The sequence below is a fragment of the Amblyomma mixtum genome, chromosome 7 (assembly GCF_055824585.1).
Source record: "Amblyomma mixtum isolate Tamu chromosome 7, ASM5582458v1, whole genome shotgun sequence".
Classification (NCBI taxonomy): domain Eukaryota; kingdom Metazoa; phylum Arthropoda; class Arachnida; order Ixodida; family Ixodidae; genus Amblyomma; species Amblyomma mixtum.
The window spans coordinates 151,814,844-151,838,894 of NC_143018.1; the positions used below are offsets into that span (position 1 = coordinate 151,814,844).

Genomic DNA, 24,051 nt, shown 5'->3' on the forward strand with positions numbered 1-24,051 from the left:
TCTGACCATAATTTAATATCTTTTTCCTGGAGTAAGACGGATAGTAAAAGCAGGCGACTTGTCTCATCAACTGCAGTTCAAAATTACACCAGAGCGGACGACACGGCCATCATTGACTACCTGTACATGCATCTTGATAGCGTTAGTCATGACGTAGAACGTTCCTGGCAACATTTTCGCGACACGGCACAATTTTGCATTAACCACTTCGTTCCCACAAAGAAAATTTCCAAGCGTCGCGCTAACCCTTGGATCAATCGTGATATTATTCACATGAAAAGAAAAATTAAGCGCCTGAGAAAACAGCATAAAACTTCCACACCGCAGTTTAGTGAAATGAAAAACGATTTAGTAAAAAAATTCAGGCATGCAAGAAATAATTTTCTCAGTAAAACGCTATCGGAGATTATTTTGAGTGACCCCCCAAAATTTTGGCGTCACGTAAGCCTAGATAATGAGGAGATTAATAAAATAAAATTTGAAAATAAAATTATCAATGAACCAGCAGACATAGCAGGAATTTTCAATCGGTATTTTCAGACAGTTTTTTCCGAGCGGGATAAACATGAATATCACAGTACCCCAACGGCTCCAGCCAAAGCTCTATTGATTACTCGCGAAGGTGTCATTACCGTGTTACTTAATTTGAATGCAAAAAAGTCCACAGGCCCTGATGGCATTCCGAACGCTTTTCTTAGACGTTAATATTGAATGCCAACAGCGCAAACGACGCAGAAAAAGTAGAAGAACACACAGGACAAGCGCTGACTCACAACTGAAATTTTATTCAAGGAAAGTAGTACATTTTATAGAAAAAGTGGCCAACTTATCAGCTAGTAAACACGGCCCATGTTTCTACGTGGCATCAAGGTATGCAACCTCACTGTCATATAATGAAATAGATGGCTTACTGACGCATAACCTTGTTTTTTTTCCTCATGTGATATGCTTCCATAATCTCACGTGTTAATCGGGACGGGTGTTTGTAGAGGATATCACAGTAAGGCAATGAAGGAAAACAAGATTGGCAGTCTCGAGCATGGTCAACTAGATTATTAGATTTGTTAGCTTCCAGATTATTTGCATGCTCTTTCAAACGTGTATTGATGCAACGCCCCGTCTGCCCGATGTATATTTGTCCGCATGACATTGGGATTTTGTAAACTACCTCTTCTGCGCATGGCACATACATTGTTTCGTGCTTAACCCCACAAGTTGTTTCAGATTCTTTTCGTTGCTCAGCCTTTTTTTCCAAAACAGCACAAACCCTTTTGTTTCTTGGGTGCGGAAAAAACCACCCCTACGCCATACCGTTTTGCCACATTTTTAAGATTATGTGACAGGCGATGTACATAAGGGAGAATGGCAAACTTTTTTCTTTCCTTCTCTTTTCCCGGACTAGGCACCAAATATGGATTCTAAGCTTTCTGGCTACCTTGTTACAGCCCAATAACATAACACCATCCGGGTATCCAGCTTCCTTTAACCTTTTAACTTGTTCATTGAAGCTATTGGTTGCCATATGGATACAAGATTTTGATAATGAGGACGAAAGAGATGAGACAACAATTCCTGTTTTAACTGTTTTCGAATGATGCGATTTATAATTTAACAGCGGTTTTCCCATCCTTGGACGATATTCCCAACAGACGTGTCCCGTCTCCACCTTCAAACTCAGATCTAAAAATTGTAGCTTGCTACCGACCGTGACCTCAGTGGTAAACTCTAGACCTAAAGTATTTTCTTTAAATACTTTTAGTACATCAGTCATGCGCCTAGAAAAGTTAGTTTTTTCTACAAAAATTAAGAAGTAATCGACGTAACGAAAAATGCGTGACGCCATTCCAGACAGATTTTCCTGGATGCCACGATCAACAAAGGACAAAAAAATATCGCTAATCACTGGTGCCACTCTAGGTACAATGCAAACACCCGCTTTTTGGGTATACAGTTTACCGTCCCATTCAACGAACATTGACTTTAAATAAAAAGACAGCAGCTCAAGAAAGCTAGCCACAGAAATGCCACGCCCTCTAATAAACTGTTCTTCATCATTGTCAATTGTTACACATTTTGAAACCGCCTTCATCACTTCATTGTGAGGGAGAGAATAGAACAAATCGACCACGTCAATACTGAACACTGTACATGAGCCTGGGTTTTCATGTCGCAGAAAATTTACCACACTTTCAGAGTTGCGGACTCTGAATGGGTCCTTAATAGCCAAGGTAGCCGAAAATTTCTGTAAATACCCTGAAATTTCGTACTGCCAAGTGCTCCTCTCAGTTACAATAGCCCGAAATGGCATACCATCTTTGTGCGTTTTCACTGAGAAAAAAATCCTTAAACTAAGTCATTTTGCCTTATTGACAGTTGCTTTAAGCCGTTCCAGGTTCGTACCCTCCAGCAAACGCAGAGCTCCGGCTTTCACCTTTCCTGTTTTTTTCGAAACCGGGACGAAGGTTTTCTGCACAGCCTCCATCGCTTTCAACGAAAACATTGTTTCCGGAAGGACCACAAAACATCCTTCCTTATCAGCTGTCAGTAGCCTCAAATTATTTGAGTGCAGGAAATTGACTAGAGAGCCGTATCCCTCCCTATATTGGTCAGCCTGTGTTCTTGACAAAACCGCGGTACACTCCTCAACGCATCTCGGTTGGTAAGCGTCCTGTGCGAGATGCGAAATCGACCGGGCAATAGTCACCTTGTCCTCTTTTCGCAGATGCGGCTTCATGCAGAACTTTGGTCCCATTTGTAGCAGGCTCTCGTGCTGTTGTGGAATAGGTGTTTCACCCAGAATGATGACTTTTCCTGGTTGCTGCGGTGTCTTCTTCCTTTTCGGTAGCTGTGATCGCACCTCAGTGAAAACGCACAAAGATGGTATGCCATTTCGGGCTATTGTAACTGAGAGGAGCACTTGGCAGTACGAAATTTCAGGGTATTTACAGAAATTTTTGGCTACCTTGGCTGTTAAGGACCCATTCAGAGTCCGCAACTCTGAAAGTGTGGTAAATTTTCTGCGACATGAAAACCCAGGCTCATGTACAGTGTTCAGTATTGACGTGGTCGATTTGTTCTATTCCCTCCCTCACAGTGAATTGATGAAGGCGGTTTCAAAATGTGTAACAATTGACAATGATGAAGAACAGTTTATTAGAGGGTGTGGCATTTCTGTGGCTAGCTTTCTTGAGCTGCTGTCTTTTTATTTAAAGTCAATGTTCGTTGAATGGGACAATAAACTGTATACCCAAAAAGCGGGTGTTTGCATTGGATCTAGAGTGGCACCAGTGATTAGCGATATTTTTTGTCCTTTGTTGATGGTGGCATCCAGGAAAATCTGTCTGGAATGGCGTCACGCATTTTTCGTTACGTCGATGACTTCTTAATTTTTGTAGAAAAAACTAGCTTTTCTAGGCGCATGACTGATGTACTAAAAGTATTTAAAGAAAATGCTTTAGCTCTAGAGTTTACCACTGAGGTCACGGTCGGTAGCAAGCTACAATTTTTAGATCTGAGTTTGAAGGTGGAGACGGGACACGTCTGTTGGGAATATCGTCCAAGGATGGGAAAACCGCTGTTAAATTATAAATCGCATCATTCGAAAACAGTTAAAACAGGAATTGTTGTCTCATCTCTTTCGTCCTCATTATCAAAATCTTGTATCCATATGGCAACCAATAACTTCAATGAACAAGTTAAAAGGTTAAAGGATGCTGGATACCCGGATGGTGTTATGTTATTGGGCTGTAACAAGGTAGCCAGAAAGCTTAAGAATCGATGTTTGGTGCCTAGTCCGGGAAAAGAGAAGGAAAGAAAAAAGTTTGCCATTCTCCCTTATGTACATCGCCTGTCACATAATCTTAAAAATGTGGCAAAGCGGTATGGCGTAGGGGTGGTTTTTTCCGCACCCAAGAAACTTAAAAGGGTTTGTGCTGTTTTGGAAAAAAAGGCTGAGCAACGATAAGAATCTGAAACAACTTGTGGGGTTAAGCACGAAACAATGTATGTGCCATGCGCAGAAGAGGTAGTTTACAAAATCCCAATGTCATGCGGACAAATATACATCGGGCAGACGGGGCGTTGCATCAAACACGTTTGAAAGAGCATGCAAATAATCTGGAAGCTAACAAATCTAATAATCTGGTTGACCATGTTCGAGACTGCCAATCTTGTTTTCCTTCATTGCCTTACTGTGATATCCTCTACAAACACCCGTCCCGATTAACACGTGAGATTATGGAAGCATATCACATGAGGAAAAAAACAAGGTTATGCATCAGTAAGCCATCTATTTCATTATATGACAGTGAGGTTGCATACTTTGATGCCACGTAGAAACATGGGTTGTGTTTACTAGCTGATAAGGTGGCCACTTTTTCTATAAAATGTACTACTTTCCTTGAATAAAATTTCAATTGTGAGTCAGAGCTTGTCCTGTGTGTTCTTCTACTTTGTCTGCGTCGTTTGCGCTGTTGGCATTCAATATGTACCACCAACTCACCCGTTTGGCTATAGTGTTAGACGTTAAGCTGAGCAGATTTCAGGGTTTCTAACCGATATGTTCAACTCGTCGGTTGCTACAAGTGGCATTGCAGCTGATTGGCATATTGCACGTGTTACACCAATTCATAAAAATGGTGACCGACTCTGTGTAAATAATTACCGTCCTGTTTCAATTACAAGTACATGTTGTAAATTGTTGGAGCACACTATTGCATGTTACATTCAAGATTTTTTAGCAGACCATAATTTGTTGTCGTCTTATCAGCATGGCTTCAGAAAAGCCATGTCTACAGTAACCCAGCTGGTTTCAACTGTGCATGATTTATCGAGTGTGCTTGATGGGTCTGGTCAGGTAGACATTCAGTTTTTCGATTTTTCATAGGCATTCGACAAAGTGCCTCACGGTAAACTACTGTATAAATTAGAACGCCTTGGTCTCCCTTCTTTTATTGTTCAGTGGGTCAGTGCATACCTCCGCAATAGAAGCCAATTTGTAGAAATAAGAAGCTGTGCATCTGGTGTCCTTCCTGTTACTTCAGGCGTACCACAAGGAAGTGTTTTAGGGCCACTGTTGTTTCTTATCTATGTTAATGATTTAGTGGATGTTATCCCCGGTGAAGTATATATAAGACTGTTTGCTGATGATTGTCTTGTTTTCAAAGAAGTAACCTGTGCTAACGATCATATTTTGCTTCAGAACAGTATTCTAGCAATAGCACGATGGAGTGATCGCTGGGGGATGGAGCTGAACACAGATAAAACGGTACTCTTGCGTGTTACTAGGAAGAAGTCAATTAGTACTTTCACATATTCGCTCCATAACAAATCTATTTCAGTAGTTGATAAGTATAAATAGCTTGGTGTTACACTGACTAACAAACTAACCTGGTCCGGGCATATAAACGATATTTGTGTAGCCGCTATTAGAAAGTTGTGGTTCCTGAAAAGAAAACTCAGAAGCGCACCACCATGTACAAAGATCCTAGCTTATAATGCATGCATAAGGTCGAAACTAGAATATGCCTCTGTTGTGTGGGACCCTCATTGTAAAAAAGATATTATGCACCTTGAAAAGGTACAAAAAAGCAGTTAGATTCATTTTTGGAAAATATAAACGCTTAGACTCCCCTTCTAATTTAATGAAGCTCAATAATATCCCTACATTAGCAGCACGAAGGCAAGTTAGCCGTCTTGCATTTCTTTATAACGGTCTTTCCGGAAATATAAAGTTACCCATACCAGAATCTGTTAAACATGCTAGTACAAGGACAACGCGGCATAATCACGAACAATCCTTAGCCCCAACCTACGCTCGCACTAACACATTTAAATATAGTTTTTTCCCCCGCCCGATGACTGAATGGAATTCTTTACCACGCAACATTTTTAAAAGCAAATAATTTGTGAAAGGACTAGAAAGCCATATTTTGCATACTTAACATATCCTGTTTTCCTTCCAGAAGAGTTATTTGTCATACATTTCGCATTCTTATCATACATGAAATGTGTTGTTGCCATTTATTTCCCAATATTGGTTTTATCATATAGTTGTTCTTTTAAGAAATGTGTTGTTTCCCATGTGTTCTTTCTCGCATTGTATATGTTCTTCTTGTGTTCTAAATTTGTATGCCCATCCTGCTTGGGTCAAAGCATTGGCTTGCGGTATATGTAAATAAAAAAAATAAAAAACCAGACTTACTCAGTTGTGCATCGACCATATAGCAGTCAGACTCCCCAATAATGTCGCCAACGCTGCAGTAATGCGGAGAAAAGTGGCAGATAATTATTTCACAGACCTGTATGTTATGGCGCAAGAAAGGGAAACGTCAACTCAAACTATTAGATCGATAAAAATAATTGATAACAAGTGCTTGGACGAACACGTTCAAACTTTTAATTGGTGGTCTCTGCTAAGTTGAACTCACATTGATGCTTATAACTCGTTAGTAGCCAAGTTTGATGAGCTATATGCCAGTTCCACGAAGGAGGTTAAAATCAAGTTATGAAATCCAGAGAAGAAATGGATAACGATTGATCTTTCGTGAGAAGGACTCAGGACTTTCTCATGAGAAGGACAAACTACGGAATGATTATAAACAAGACGTCGAGAATCTTGCCTTGAAAGAGCAGTATAGGGTACATCGTAATAAGCTTACTGTTATGCTGAGGCAAGCAAAGAAGCACTATTTTTCTGCGGAGTTTTCTAGGTGTAGCAGCAATACGAGGAAAACTTGGAGTCTATTAAATGAATTATTAAGCAGACAGAAGAAATCTAATTTGGATGAGAAGTTGCACTGTGCTTTTCTGAAAGCAGATCCTTCGACATTGCAAATTCTTTTAATGATGCGTTTTTATCATTCATTAGAAAACTTAAAAAACAATCTAATTTTTACCATCCAATACCAAGGCAAGAAAACAATTCTGCTGCTTTTCCTCCTGTTGATGAAGAAGAGTTGTGGAACCTTATTAGGACGCTACCGGAGAGCAAACCACCAGGCTATGATTGAATTAGACTGCGTGATTTGCGAAACAATTACTCCAAGCTTAACGATGTACTTTTACATATACTTAATGGCTGTTTCAAGACAGGAGAAATACCATCAGGTCTGAAGATCTCAGTACTAAGAGCCATCTACAAGTCGGGAAAAAAGATAGATCAAACAAATTACAGACCAATTGCCATACTACCAGTCATTAGCATCCCGATGGAAAAAATTGTGAACCAATATATGACATCTTTTTGTGAGAAGTATTCTTGTTTCAGTACTACACAGTATGGTTTGCGTCGTAATATTGGTGTGGTTGAGCTTCTCGAAGATTGCTGTGATTTTATCAATGGTTAAGTAGAACGTGTTGTCGGGCTAGTTGGTTCAATACTTCAGACATGGCAGTTGCGCGAAACACACACACAAGACAGGTTACGGGACGAGCGCAATCAATCGAGCGCAATTTATCAATGGTAACATGGATGTTAATCAATGTGTTTTTGGATCATTTTTGGATTTCTTGAAAGCATTCGATACCGTGGAGGACTCTGTTTTGTTACGTAAGTTGGAAAGTATTGGATTCTGTGGTCCATACCAACAATTTTTTGCAAGGTACCTTTCGCACCGTAAACAAGTAGTGAAAATTAAAGAATCATTAAGTACCTTTTTTGACATTCAGTACGGCGTTCCACAAGGTTGTGTTTTTGGACCTTTTTTTGTTTAATATTTATGTAAATGATATGGTTAACCTAGCAATAAATGCAAAATTGCTTCAGTATGCTGATGACACAGCTTTAGTGATATCCCATGAATCAAGCCCACTCGCACTGAAATGACTTCAGTACGGTATCAATAAAATAGTGGACTGGTTATCTGGAAATCCAATATACATAAACATAAACAAAACTGTGTTAATATGTTTCAAAAATCCGCACAATAATGTTGATCTTACCCAGTCGGTTCTACTGCATGGTAGCAACTGTGCCAATTGCGAGTGTTCGCCACTACCCTACTTGAGCAGTGTTAAATATCTCTTGATTCCAACATGTGTTGGTCTTCCCAAATTGGCTATTTATTAAAACAACTCAGTGCTCTTTCTGCGCAGCTTTATCGTATAAAATACACTACACCTAAAAATTCGCGTCAGACTGTGTACAGATCTTTAGGAGAATCTATCCTTAGATACGGTGTTTCAGTGCATGGTTTTTGTGCGCCTTATAAGATCGAGAAGATAGATTGTTTCCTGTGCAGAATATCTACTAATTTATTGTATGGCACTGCTCACGAGAAGTCTGACCATAACACCAGAATGGTTAAAGCAGGAGTTATTCCTCTGCATGACTTGTACTAGAAAGTGGTAGTTCTGAGAAATTACTTTCAAGCAAAGTTTAAACAGCCAGATAAAGAAACAGAGTCACTTAGGCACATAGCGCGTTATGAAGTTCCCAGGGTTTATACATATTATGGTAAAAGGACACGCCAGTTCTATATGCCCTACTATTTTAACAAACTACCTGCAAAGGTGTTTCGTTGTGATTCGTTCAGGGCTGTGAAATCTGGACTGAAAGCATGGTTTGAAGGTTTCAAAGAAAGAAAATACTGAGTTGCTTTGTAATTTGTATCTTGTTATTGAAATTTGTGCTCCATTTATTGACTGCAGATTTTCTTTGCTTTACATAACTATCAATCGCTAAATTTTTTGACTGAACCATACGTAATATATCGGCTTTGTATTTGCTAATTTTTTTTTCTTCTCCTTCTTATTTTTGGACTGTAAATTGTGCACTTCCAGGGTTTTCTATTGACCGCATGCTGTTGTGACTGCCGTGGCCCGCCCAAGACAATAAGGAGGTCGCCTGCATGGCAAGATGTAGTGTATCCGTTCAAACGTTTTCAAGCGAAGAGCTTCACTACGAAGGCCGGAGCCGAGCTTCGCGTATGCTGTGAAACCGAATGGCGAGTTCTGCGCATGCGCGAAACTGAGTGACGTCACGCGTGGCGCAGTGGCTGCAGCCGTCGCCGCCTGACCTTTCGGCGCAGCCACGCGCCGCCTCCTCACCGGCGCTACTATTGCGCGCTCGCCTCCTTGCCGCCGTTCGACCTTTCGTTGCAGCCGAGTGTTTTCCACAGTTACTGCGCATGCGCAAGGAGGGCTGTATAACGCGCTTGCCTACACTGTTATCGTGGTGCTCGCTGTGCATTGCGCGCGAACTGCGACAGCCATGACGTAAACAAAGCATAACTGCAGCGTTTCGCTTTTATATCCAGGCTTGTTTATTTATTTACACAGTACTGCTAGCCTCCAGTTGAGGCTGTAAGCAGGAGCGGGAGATAAGGGGAAAAAAACGTAAGTGACATGCGCAGAACAAGTCAAGGCAAAACAAGCTGCTTTCACAACCAATGAGATGCACTCACGAGCAAAAATAGATGTTGCAAATTTGCGCGCAAAAACACAAAGCAATCCCAAGAACACTCCGTAATAGTCAGTTACAACTTGAGAGCTTTCATAAATGTTTCAGTAGAAGGGCATTCTACAATGCTGGCCTGAAGCCGGTTCCACTCACGGACCGATTTTGGAAAAAAAAGAGCGAAGGTTTGAGTGTGACAGGAATAATCTGTTTTTTTCCTACGATGCGATCGGGTGGGTCGTCGGTGTACAGGCTCTATGTACTCGTGTTTTCGGATGCCCAGTTTATCATGAAACAGCAAGTGCATATATTTTATCGATCATACTGACGCCGTTTTAGTAAATTGTCTAAACTTGCCTTTTTTACTAGAGCACTCGCGGAAGTACGCCAGCTCTATGATCGGTATATAAACCTAGCTGCTTTCTTTTGCACAGATTCGAGCTTGTCTGTTGTCACGAGTGTGTGGGTCCAAAACAATTGATCCATATTCCATTACTGATCGAACTAAGGTTTTGTACGCTATTAGTTTAACTTCTTTTGTATATTGTCGCAGAGTTCTTCTTAAATAACGTAATTTCCGCATAGCCCTCTTCACATATATGTTCGTTCCACCTTAGATCCGATGTTATGATTATGCCTAGGTATTTGTAGTTGTTTACCAGTGCAAGAGTGATGCTGCCTACAGAATAGGAGAAATTTAATGGTTGCCTCTTGCGTGTTACGGTCATCGCAACAGATTTTTTAGTGTTTATTAACATCTACCAATCTGAGCACCAGGTTGCAATCCTTGCTAAGGCACTACTAAGTAGAGCCTGATCGCTGCAGTTGTGAATTTCATGATAGATTTTGCAGTCATCCGCGTATAGCTTGATTTTAACGGGTAGGTTATGAACTATGTCGTTAATAAATATTAAAAACAATCAGGGCCCGAGAACAGATCCTTGCGGTATACCTGATCTTGGTCAAACATAATTGCGGTTTTGAAAAATACTTGGAACAACGCAGGGACGACACAAACACTGGTTTGCAAACTTTAAACTGAAGTTTTATTGCGATGAGCACACATGTATGAGCTACACATGTCATAACAGAAATCACCAAAAAAAACTCAGTTAAGCAGCAGTTTTGCAATCATGTCAACAAGCATCAAAAAAAGATTTTGTCCCAGCTGATTGGATTACGATCGTTCACACTGATCCAAGAGTTGCCTTTCCTGTTTGGAAAGCAAAGCCGAGGGGTCACTTACACAGGTCCCGTTTGCCGATTCCATGCAGTAAGCTTCCCACAGCTTCCCACCACTCGGTTTTGCTTTCCAAACAGGAAAGGAAACTCTTGGATCAGAATTAACGATTGTAATCCAATCAGCTGGGACAAAATCTTTCTTGATGCTTGTTGACATCATCGCAAAACTGCTGCTGAACTGCGTTTTTTTTTATTTATGTTATGACATGTGAAGCATTTATATGTGTGCTCATCACAATAAAACTTCGGTTGACAGTTTGAGCACCAGTGTTTGTGTCGTCCCTGTGTTGTCCCAAGTCTTTTACAAAAGCGGAATTATGTTTGACCATGATATCTACCAACTAGCCCAATTTTAAACCCTCTTAGTATACCCGACTTGACAGGCGCAGGAGCAAAACACACGTGATCTATTCTGTCGCATTGGCATCGGCCACATAGGTAAGCGGCGGCTGGAATTTCTTTGGAGGAGAAATTCTAGAGGCCCGTGTACTGTGCGATGTCAGTGCACGTTAAAGAACCCCAGGTGGTCGAAATTTCCGGAGCCCTCCACTACGGCGTCTCTCATAGCCTCAGTCGCTTTGGGACGTTAAACCCCATAAACTAAACTAAACATAGGTAAGCTTCGATCCATGTAAGATGAGAATTGTTTTTCAACAATGGTTCCAGTTTTAAAAGAAGTTCAGGGTGTGAGACGCGATCAAAGGGCTTTCCAAAACTAAGAAATACAACGTCGATTCGGCTTTGAGTGTCAGTGGCTGCTGCGAAATCGTGAGTTAGCTCCAGGAGTGCTGTTACTGTGGAGAGTCCTCTTCGGAACCCATGTTGCCTGTTGTCAATTAGATTATTATGTTCAACAAATGTCGAGATATGATTAAAATTAATATGCTCAAGAACCTTGGAACATGTACACAATAATGATATCGGCCTATAAGACGAAAGTAATGATGATTTATCTACTTTGGGTATAGGCACGATTTTACTGCATTTCCAATCAAAAGAAAGTCCTGCTTTAGTCAAAAAATATAAAACATAATAAATAAATATTTACTGCACCACTCCGCATACCTAACAAGGAAAGCATTGGGTATACCATTAGCACCTGGTGAATTTTTGCTGTCGATATTCAGCAGTAACGACATAAGCTCCAGTTCAGAAACAATAACATTAATAACTGGCAGACAATGTAACACTAGGTCATAATGTGGTTTCTTACCATCATCGTTTGTGAATACTGAGCAGAAAAATTGATTAAAAGCTGATGCCACTTGCGGTTGGGACGTTATTGTTTCGCCATTTATACATAATTTGTAAGTTATTTCCTTTTTAGGAGACAAATGCCGACAGAACTTTTCTGGTGCGGTGAGCGGAAAACTCTTCATGGTAACGGTGAAATAATAGTCCTTGTTCCCTTTTATGCATTCTTTTATCAGCGTAGGTAGCACACAGAGCTTATTTTTGTTGGCCGCTGAAGGAGAAAGCTGGGTTTGCTTTTTAACTTTTTTGTTTTTCGCTCTAGCCGAATAACTTCATTAGTCATCCAAGGACTAGTATTTCGTGCTCGTTTCTTCCCAGCCGGCACAAAATCATTCACGCATTTCATCACAAGACTCTTGAAAAACACCACAGTGCATCGACAGAGCAATCGGTAGATTCACTGAAAGCAATAAAATCTGAGAACGAACTGTCCAACAAATCTAAGATAGCAACGTCGTTGGCACATGCGAATTGCGGGGCTACGCGTATGTCTTTGTTTTTCTTTGTAGCAGGAGCGCATGCGAAATTCAGCAATACCATCTTATGGTCAGATATTTCATCGCAGACATGGGTAACCGGGTTTCGGTAAAGCAGGCTCCTGCTCAGGAGGAAAAGATCTAAAATTGATTTAGCGTTTTTTTCTATGCGGGTGGGTTCCTTCACTAATTGAGTAAAGTTGTGAAAAACAATTGAATCTAGAAATGGCTCAGCAATGGCCGATAGAGGTTCAGAGAATTCACTGTACCACTTGATGGAAGGCATCTCCAGCAAGTACTGTGTTGCAAGTAGCAATGTTACTAGAGCATAAGAATTCATTCAGTACTTCAAAAAATGTGCTTTTGCTATTTGGCGTTCGGTAGAATGTACCTACAATCAAGGTAAATTCGGCTAAAGAAACCTTTAGCAATATGCATTCACTATCGGGTATGTTGGGAAGACTGGTTACATGCAGTAACCAGGAAATAACTGCTGCGCCACCACCCCGAGAGTTCCTATCTTTACGAAGTATTAGGTAGCCTACGGGTACTATTTCAGCGCTCTCGATATCCGTGTGCAGCCAGGTTTCTGTTAGGTATACGATATGTGGCCTGTGTGTGAGCATGATACTTTCTAGGTCAACTGTTTTAATAACGATGCTTCGAACATTTAGCTGAATACACACAAACGACCTATCCTCGGGGGCTACGGTTCATGTACTCTATCTTTCTGTCTAACTGGAACCCGGATCTTTCGTTCCTCGTCCCATTCGAACATGTCGTTGTCTACCTTACGCTTGTCGTATATGAGCTTGACTTTTTATTGTGCTTGTTGTTAGAAGCGGCACTGTCCCGCAGTTGCTTCCTTTTCATTCTTGTGGCTGCGGAAAAATCCTCCGAGACTGACACGTTCCATTCTTTACTTTAAAGCAATTCTTTCGGATCTTTATTTCCTCACGGTGATTGTAGAACTTTATGATTACCGGTCGTACTTTGTCGGGTTGTTTCCGTCCAATTCTATGTATTCGTTCGACCGAATTGACGTGTGCACCTAAAATTTCTGTGACGTGTGCACCTAAAGTCCTGCGCCCACCTGATCAATGATAGCTTGTCTGAGCTGTTGGCTAGGCTGAAATTGAGTGGGTATCCGGATCACCTCACAACCAGAGTGTGTGAAAAAGTGATGAAATTGGTAATAAGTGACGCAACAAAGCAACAGATTCTCAGTGACCGAAACAAGGTTGCCGTTGTCGCGTATGTCCATAGGTTGTCCCGTGGGTTAAATAAAATAGGAGGCAAAACACAGTAACAGATTTATGTATCGGCCATGTGGTGACTGATTTCCTGCAGGAAATATCGCGATAACAAATGTTGAAATTACATGGGAAGGGGTAAAAAGTACTTTATACGAAGCAGATTAACAAAGCACAACGGAACGACGACAAGATAGAAGAAACACGAAACACAGGACGGTAGCTGACTACCAACCCTTTATTCCGTCATAAAAACCAGCACTGTCTATACCATTTTCCTGGACCACACGGTCAGCGAGTGGATGTTGCGAAGGAGCGCCTCGCACGCTTGGCGACGGTTACAAGCGAAAATGAAGTAATGACAAATGCATGCGCCAACATGCAATACCGATAAACGCAAAAGATACCGATAAACGATAAACATGCAATACCGATAAACGATAAACATGCAATAAACAATAAACGCACCACAGATAAAAGGCGTGTATGAACCAGCTACAGACCTCAGACAACTACAGCTCTGAAAGCGAAAAAATGCTCACGGCAAACAAACTAACTCTTGGAGCTATAAAAATCCCTTAAGAGGGCGAGAAGGCGCAAATGCATGAAAATCGCTCATGCGCCTCTGCCCTTTACTCTGGCAGTTTCTTCGCGACAGCTTGGACTGTTTGACTGGAGCTGGCCCGTTTCAAGTACACGCAGCTCGTTCGGAGCAGTCGAGGACCTACGCCAAGGATCGTAAGGTGCTGCGACGGCCTTTTCAATTCATGTAGAGGTGCTTTTTTACTCTATTCTCCATGAAGGACTATTCGCAGATGTGCTCAAAGGTTAGTCGAGATCGCAGCCGTCAGGTTTCAGAATGCAACCGGAATAAGTCAGCACAGGTTCGTCAGAGTACTTCAGTTTTACCTGCAGTCCACAGTAGTTTCGTACAATCACCAGTTCCTGATAGAAAAATCGGGAATCTGTATTAGTTCTTCCGTTGCCCCCGTGCTCTCAGACATTTGCTTGACCACCATAGATAGGAAAGTTCAAGAACATCTGCATAACAAGCGCATCGTCAAGATCTGCCGTTACGTGGACGATTACCTCATTGTGTTAGACAGTTCAGCGGCCATCGGCATGCTTGAAACCGTCAAGGACATCGTCGGGATGTTCAAGGCCTCTTCTGGTGGAATGAACTTCACGTGGGAAATGCCGAAAGAAAACAGGATCCAGTTTCTAGATCTGTTGCTGGTCTTTAGTGGTGAGCGAATTTGTTGGTCGTACAATGTTAGACCGAAGAAAGGTTTACTCCCCTTCGACAGTGCGCATTCCAAACTTGTCAAGCGGGCAGTCGCAACTAGCGCACTTCATGCGTCACTAACAGACATTTGCGAACACGTGGCTGATTCTAGCTTCGACATCTAGGTTCAACGCCTTTTTTTGGCTGGCTACTCACCTTTCCTCATAGCAGGCCTGTGCGAAGCCGTACTACAGAAAATGAAGCTAGGAGAGGGAAGGAGAGAGCCCAACGAAAAGAAACGTTGGCGGTCATTCCATACATCCACAAACTGTAGCACAATGTCAAAAAGGTTGCAGCCAGGTATGATGTAAACGTTGTGTTTTCTGCACCATGTAAGTTTGCTAAAATATGCGAGATGGTAAACCGTAAAAATCGGGCGACCTGCGCAGTAAAGCATTCGAGTCACTCCACTGAATGTCGGTCCGGAGGGGATTACCAGATTCCCCTCTTGTGCGGTAAAGTATACATCGGCCATACCGGACGCTGTTTCAATGAGAGAGCACGTGAACACTTGTTCAATGTAAAAAACAAGTCTGGGAGCCACATGGCAGTTCATTCCAACCAACCTCGCCATGAATGTTATCGGACACTAAATTTCTAGTATTCTAGTTCACTACGCCCAAGGCCACGCAGCCAACCCATCTCTGCTCAAGAGAAAAAAAATGGCTGAGGCTTAGCTAAGGTTAAGCCTAGTCAGATGCGAAGCATATTGATGGCTAGGCTTGGTAATACATGGCTTTCTATTGTGATACATTCCAACGGCTAAAAAGACAGGGACGAAGGTAGACGAGACAGGACGAACGCCGGACTTCAACTGAGGTTTATTTCACAAACAGCGATAATATACAAAAGGGGGCGCAAGGAAAAGTAATCCGTGACAAGATTAACCCATAATCAAAAAAATGCAGAAGGCTCCTTTGCCATGCCACTCATGTTTTCCACATCGGCGCACCTACTATTTATCGCCTACCTGGCTGAATCCACCCATTTGCCTTCAGGTAATCTATTTCTTTTTTGTGTAGCGCCACAGAAGGGCTGCTGACGCAGTTTTCTTTATCATTAAAAATACTGAACGCTTCAAAAATTTCTCGGCTCTTTTGAGTCTTAAATCTGCGCATCACACTTGTCCTTTCTAAAAACGCCTTGCATGCTGGCTTGTGTGAGCAACGCCGAATGTGGTCAGCTAGGTGACCTCCGCCAGATAACGAATGAGCTGTCCGGCGATGCTCTAGCAAGCGTTCGTTGAGGCAGCGTCCCGTCTGTCCGATATACCGTCTGCCACAGGCGAGGGGGATGCTGTATACAACACCAACTTCACATTGAACAAGAGGTTTGATGCGCTTAATTTTGCACAAAGGCCTCTTTTTGGCGTTATTCACCAGGCGGCACATGCGTCCCAGCTTTTCCGGGGCCGAAAATACTACACGCACGCCACACTTGTCGCCGAACTTCTTGAGGCGGTTTGAGACCTGATGCCAGTAGGGCACAACGACAGGTCGCTGTTCGGTACGTGCATTTTCCCTTGGCTTGCACCGCCCACCAGATTTCACCTCGCGAATCTGGGTTTCCACCCAAGATGCCACAATTTCTCCTGGATACCCAGCCTTATCCAATCGCCTTAGTTGGGCATAGACGCTGTCACGCACTTCATGTTCGCACGACTTGGCTAGAGCAGACCGGACGCAATTTTTAAGGCGGAAGCCTTTAATGCCTCATCGTTGTAAGCAGGAGTTGTCGACAGAAAATGTCACGCTTTTCAATTGGTCGAAATGCTCGTGACGTCACAGTGCGCGAATTTCAAATAGGGCTAATTGTACTTTGGCTAGTAACCATGCAACCAATCAAAGGGATCGTATAGTGATGCTCCAACTAAGTGGGATTGAGTTTAGTTAATTGCTTAATTAATCAATTAGCCTAAAGTTAACTGCTTAATTAATCAATTAGCCTAATTAAGATAGAGGAGAATGAAGAGGTCAGAAGACAGAGGAAAAGAAAAGAAAGAAAGGAAGACGCGGGTCGCAGCGACAACAGCGTCCGCGGAAGGCGACGCTGCTGAAAAAACAGATAAGTACGAAGCCGCGTTCGCTCCACCACCACGCGCTTCCCCACTCAGTTCGACGTTGCTCGTTTCATATACGTTGTGTCGAACATCCTAGACAGTTCCAACATTTGACAGGTGAATGACAGAACACGATGGATAGAAATACAATGATATAAATATGAAATAGCCTAATTAACCTTTCTAGTTAGACCGCATAAATCAATAAAACCGAGAACGAAATTGGTCGAGTTGGGGAATCGAACCAGGGTCTCCGGAGTGCGATACGAGCACGCTAGCCACTCCGTAATGCCAGCTGAATGGTTTGGAATGAACAAAGGCGCGTCTAGCTAATACGGCGTCTTCGTTCACTCCCATCTTCCCCCTTTCCCTTACGGCGAGGTGCAGGTATCCACCCAGATATGTGAGAGAGATACATTTCCTTTCCTCAAAAAATAAATTTACCGTCCAGCAAGGCGTACAGCCGAATTGGCGATGGCGTTCTGTGGACTCCCTGGCAGCGTTGCAAGACGCTGTCGCGTTCCACTCTTACAGGCGAAGCTTAACATGTTAACCACACATCAGTAACACACGCAGAGAGCCAATGGACGCGTCATTTGCTGGTAGCACTTGAATCATCATTCACAACCACATTCGTGGCAGAATGCTGTACTCAGGCTTTCGCCTTGCACCACTTTAGTCGCCAAAGTGACTCCTAATTTTTTTGCTATAGCTCTTTTCACGAGCTTGGAATGGGCCGAATCATAGTTCAGAATTTGTTTCTTCGACCGTGGCTTATACTGCCAGCACACACGCGTTTCTTCAAAAATAAGGCACACATCAAGGAACTGGATGCGACCTTCCTGCGGTAATTCGTGAGTGAACTTCATTCTGAATGCATTATTAGCAAATATTTCCGGAATGTTGTTCACATCGATACCTCTATCCTGAGCATCAATCACATTTGATTGATGTTTTGATTCAACTTTCTACGCTTAATGACATGGCTTTCGTTGGTTGAATACTTGGTCATTTTAATACAACCACTAGAAGTGTAGCAAGGATTGCCGTGGCAGCTATATACGGGATCATCGGTGAATTCAATGCAGAGTGTACAACCGCTGCCCCAGCACCGGCTACAACAGCTTTCGCTTCTCGTTCAAATCAGCCATGCTTCTAGGCGGCATCCCAACACCTGACCGCCTCGTAAGTGCCCGGAGAGCGAGGCAGCTCAGCTTTTTACCGCTGCTGTAGCGTCACGTGGTCAGCTGCAGCGCCTCTGATGTGGAGCCTCCACCGCCGCGGCCGACCGCGCGAGCCGGCAGCCCATCTCTCCTCTGCTGTGACGTCATGTTGTCACGCGGTGTCACGTGGTCACGCTAAACAGGCTGCAGTGTAGCTCTAGTAATATGCTTCGCATAAAACTGACAGTGGTTGGGTTAAGCTCCACGTACGTGGTCGAGGCGCACCACTGGACTCCCGAATGCGACTACGCGTTTCGCCAGCTCAAGTTTCTCCTCACCTCGTAGCCAATATTGCGTCATTTCAGCCCGACAGCACCGACTGAACTCCACACTGACGCCAGCGGCATCGGCGTGGGTGCTGAGCTTATCCAACGCCATGAGGGCAATCAACACGTTGTCGCTTACGCAAGTCGAACCCTCAGCAAGTCGGAACGCAATTACACTTTAACAGAGCAAGAGTGTCTCGCCGTTGTTTTCGGCGTACAAAGCTTTCGTTCGTGCCTTTATGGACGTGCTTTTACAGTCGTCACAGACCATCATTCTCTGTGCTGGCTTATCAATCTACGCGACCCCTGCGGTCGGTTGGCCCGCTGGGCGTTACGCGTGCAAGAGTTTAACTTCAAAGTGTCTTACAAAGGTGGCCGCCAACACGCCGACGCAGATTGCCTCTTGCGGCTGCCGCTCACGGTTACTACTTCCGGTGATGAAAACTTCGACGACTATCTCGCTGCCGTTTCCCAAGAGTTTCCCAATCTTGGCACTTTCCAGACGGAACAACGCAAGGATCAGCACTTGGCGCCGCTTTTTGCCGAAGCCCGTGACCCGACATCTGCAAGCCCTTTCTGCATTCGCGACGGTTTACTCTATAGAGCGAATTACTCGCCTGGAGATGCGCGCTTTCTCCTCGTCGTTCCGGCTACTCTGTATTCCTCTGTTCTGCACGCAATGCACGATGACGTCACGGCTGGGCACTTGGGGTTTGCCAGGACCCTTAACCGCATCAAAGAACGTTTTTACTGGCCACAAATGTGTCACATGGTTCAGCGCTACGTGGCCACCTGCGTGCAGTGCCAGCGTTTCAAGCTTCCCACAACTTCTTCGCCTGGACGTCTGCATCCTGTGCCACCTCCAAGCACACCATACGAACAAGTTGGTCTCGATCTGCTCGGCCCGTTTCCCTGCTCGTCCAACGGTAACCGCTGGGTCATCGTGTGCGTTGATCACCTCACCCGTTACTGTGAAACCGCCGCCCTACCTTGCGCCACCGCTGCAGAAGTCTCGCTCTTTCTTCTTCATGCTGTCATCCGCCGGCATGGACCTCCTCGAGTTGTTATCAACGATCGCGGTCGCCAGTTTACGGCAGACATTGTGGAAGAGCTTCTGCGTCTTTGTTCATGCCACTTTCGCCACTCGACGCCGTACCACCCCCAGACGAATGGACTGGTTGAACGTACCAATCGGGCACTTACGAACATGCTTGCCATGTATGTCGATTCCCGCCATAAGAACTGGGACGACGTGCTTCCCTTCATTACATACGCCTATAACACGTCGAGGCATGACATAACTGGTTACAGCCCATTCTTCCTTCTTTAAGCCCGTCCACCTCGAAGCTCTCTCGACAGCATCTTACCTTTCTCTCTCGACACCGAGCCTTCTATTTCCAACACTCCATGTCGCGCTGAAGAAGCCCGTCGGATTGCCCGGATGCGCACCTTGGCATCGCACGATCGCTCTAAGCAACGTTATGACCGCCGGTGCAAGGATGTCTACTACCTACCCGGTGACATTGTATGGTTGTGGACGCCACTACGCAAGCGTGATTTATCACAAAAGCTGCTGTCCCACTACACAGGCCCGTTCGTCGTTGTTGCTCGCCTCAACGACCTCAACTATGTCGTTTCTCCCCAATCAACTCAAGCACGCCGATCAAGGAAAACCCAAGTCATGCATGTCGCACGGCTAAAGCCCTTCCACTCTCGGGACCCAGATTGACTGACTGGCGCAGAGGGCTTCGTCTGCGAACGGGGAAATGTCACGTGCTACGCATGGGCCCTAAGGAACAAAGAAGATGTGCGCACGCTGGAAGAAAAACAGGAAGTCATGTATCCTGCCGCTGGCGCACCAGGCTCTGGTCGACCTGTCTTGTAAATAGCATTTGTAAATAGAACCTGTAACAATATATTTATTCTTTCGCCGAACGGGAGTAGACAAAGACGAATAGTAGTGCTAAACTTTTGCATTGGATATGTTCAAGGAAATGCTCTGAGCGTACGACATAAACAATATGTCCATATATCCAGATTCCTCATATCCAGGCTCGACTGTAATAACGACATGGATTACGCCGCCGCAAAGCGTCATGCTGAGAGGCCTGAGCGCAGTGACACCGCGAGAACAAGAAACTCCTACATTTCCCAGCGCTCGCAACCTTCCTGCAAATGTTTTCACTAATACTCCAAGGGAACACGGCGAAGGTGCAGTGCACGACGTACCGAGACTTTGATGCGGATAGTTGATGACCCACTCTACGGCCGAGGACAGCAGTCCGTGCACGAGGAGGACCGGGGGTGCGGGCGCCCTGACGACCGGCACCCGGCCTCGCGGAACGCGCTGAAGGCTGAGGACGTAGCCATCTGCCGTGGTCGTCTGGTGCTCCTCAGCCGGGTAACCCTTGCTGCGCACCAGCTCGGCCTGAAGGCAAAAAATGCAGGTTCCAACCGCCTACTAGCATAGCGGTTCATAATTAAATGGTTTTAAGGCGCAAAAAACAGACAAGACACATAGGTAGGCGACAGGACGAAGCGCCAACTTCCAACTGATTTTGTTGCATGCATGAAACGTACTTATATAGCTTTTCTTCACATGCGCAGGTGGGTCACCTAAAGCTCAGGAACGACATGATAAGGCGAGCTCCAGGAATTGCTTTTCACTGTTATACAATACAATCGATGTGTTCTTTACGCACAAGTCGCCTTTCTTTTTGATAAAAAGCGCTTCTATCAACTCCCTGGCATTATTATCATTGCTTTTGCCCAGAATGCGCACATCAGTGAAGCATAGCTCACAATTGCGGGACGGGCACTTATTAAAGTGCTCAGTTAGATGTGTGCCTTCCTTTTTCTGCTCTACGTTTCTCTCATGTTCCCTCGTTCGCTCATTCAGGCACCTGCCCGACAGACCTATGTAGGAGTGCCCGCAAGACAGGGCGATTTCGTTTACAACCCCTTCAGCACATTTCACGAACGGCTTTGTTCCGCAGCCTCGTTCCTTGGTGTTCTCTTTATCTTTACAGGAGCAAAGGCCACCTAGATTTATCGGGGCAGAAAAGGCGAGCCGTACAGCATGGCGGCTGGCAACTTTCCAAATTATGGGCCACACGATGTGCTTATGGCACCACCACTGCTCTTCTCGAGACACCTCTGGCCTAGCTCTGCCAGTACCCTTCTTTGTCTTGTTTAGGAGACATTCAACTACCGCAGTCACGAGCGAACGGGGGAACCCGGCTGCAAAAAACCTAGCCAATTGGTGATTAAGACTGTCCCGCATTTTGTGAGGGCATTAATTTTTTGTGTGCCAATTCAAGGCAAAGCGAAGCAATCCCGCGTTTCACAAGTTTAGAACGGCAGGAGTCAAAAGATAGCAGCTGCTTCTTTGCACGCGGAAAATATGACCAACAGACTCGGTCACCACAGAACTCAATTTTCTAGTCTAAAAACTGTAATGAATCATGATCAGGTAGTTTCTGTGTGAACTCCAGACCTTTTCCATACTCTCTAAAGGCAGATAAAACACTGTTCACTGTTTCCTTAAGGTTGTAAAGGCCTTCTTTAGTTAAAACAATCATAAAATCATCAACATACCTAAAAACTTAAAAAAACCTTGTCAGTGGATAAAACTTGCCGCAGACATGAGTGAACCGGTGCGAAAGAAGCCCGAAGGCGAAACGAAGAAGAGACAGGAAAGAGCGCTAAACTGACAATAGAATTTTATTGAGCGAAACTCGTACAACATATAGGAAGGCAGCGGCAAAGATAATCCATCATCATCAGCCTGACTACACCCACTGCAGCGCAAAGGCCTTTCCCATGTCTCTCCAATTAACCCTGTCCTTTGCTAGTTGCCGCCACTGTATCCCCGCAAACTTCTTAATCTCATCCGCCCACCTAACTTTCTGCCGTCCCCTGCTACGTTTGCTTTCTCTTGGAATCCACTCCGTTACCCTTAAGGACCAGCGGTATCTTTCCTTCGCATTACATGCCCTGCCCAAGCCCACTTCTTCCTCTTGATTTCAACTAGGATGTCATTAACCCGCGTTTGTTCCCTCACCCACTCTGCCCTCTTCCGATCTCTTAACGTTACACCTATCATTTTCCTTTCCATAGCTCCATGCGTTGTTCTTAACTTAAGCTGAACCCTCTTTGTTAGCCTCCACGTTTCTGCCCCATAGGTGAGTACCGGTAGGATACAGCGGTTATATACTTTTCTCTTCAGGGATATTGGTAAGCTACCATTCATGATCTGAGAGAACCTGCCATACGCGCTCCACCCCATTCTTATTCTTCTAGTTATTTCCCTCATGATCCGGATCTCCGGTCACTACCTGCCCTAAGTAGACATATTCTCTTACTACTTCCAGCACCTCGCTACCACTTGCGAACTGCTGTTCCCTTGCAAGGCTATTGAACATTACTTTGGTTTTCTGCATGTTAATTCATAGCCCCACCGTTCTATTCTGGATGTCTAGCTGATTGATCAAGCTTTGCAATTCTTGTCCTGAGTGACTTAGCAAGGCAATGTCATCAGCGTATCGCAAATTACTCAGGTATTCTCCATTAACTCTTATCCCCAACTCTTCCCATTCCAGTCCCCGGAATACCTCCTGTAAGCAGCCAGTGAAGAGCATTGGCGAGATCGTGTCTCCCTGCCTGACACGTTGGGGAGGAGGGATAACCGCAAACTTGACAGGACTGAAGATCGAGAAGAGGACAGGATGAGCGGTACCTTTCCGTATTGGAATTTTATTGCTGGCATTATGGAGAACTATACTAGCTGTGCAATCGTTATAAATATCTTCCAATATTTTCACATAACACTCTTATACACCCTGATTCCACAATGCCTGCATGACAGCTGAGGTTTCCACTGAGTCGAATGCTTTCTCGTAATCAATGAAGGCTATATATAGGGGTTGGTTATATTCTGCGCATTTCTCTATCACCTGATTGATAGTGTGAATGTGGTCTATTGTCGAGTATCCTTTACGAAAGCCTGCCTGATCATTGGTTGACTAAAGTCCAAGGTTGTCCTGACTCTATTAGCGATTACCTTAGTAAATACCTTGTAAGCAACGGACAATAAGCTCATCGGTCTGTAATTCTTCAAGTCCTTGACGTTTCCTTTCTTATGAATTAAGATAATGTTAGCGTTCTTCCAAGCTTCTGGTACTCTCGAGGTCACAAGGCATTGCGTATACACGGTGGCTAGTTTTTGTAGCACAATCTCTTGTCCGTCCTTCAACAAATCTGCTGCTACCTGATCCCCACCAGCTGCTTTCCCTCTCTGCATTGCTCCCAAGGCTTTCTTTACTTCCTCTTTCGTTACTGGCAGGATGTCCCATTGCTTTGCTCGACTGCCTTCCTCAGTAACTTGATGATTACATTCGCTACTGTATAGATTTGTGTAGAACTCTTCGGCTAATTCAACTATCTTATCCATATTGCTGATGACATTGCCCTGTTTGTCTTTTAGCGCATACATCTGGGTTTTACCTATGCCCAGTTTTCTCTTCACTGATTTTAGGCTACCTCCGTTCCTTAGAGCATGCTCGATATTCTCCATGTAAACTTTCTTATGTCGGCT

General features: G+C 44.1%; 1 protein-coding gene across 1 annotated transcript in view; it reads right to left on the bottom strand.

The window, feature by feature from the left end:
• LOC149337871 (lipase member K-like) overlaps positions 1 to 21,738 on the bottom strand; it is a 316,672-nt gene extending 294,934 nt beyond the window's left edge. Inside the window, exons 1-2 of the mRNA XM_089554532.1 lie at positions 21,676 to 21,738; positions 20,685 to 20,883 (exon numbers count right to left, since the gene is read on the bottom strand). Coding sequence (XP_089410658.1) covers positions 20,685 to 20,883; positions 21,676 to 21,738 — 262 coding nt within the window. The remainder of the gene's footprint in view (positions 1 to 20,684; positions 20,884 to 21,675) is intronic.
• Between the last annotated feature and the right edge of the window lie 2,313 nt (positions 21,739 to 24,051).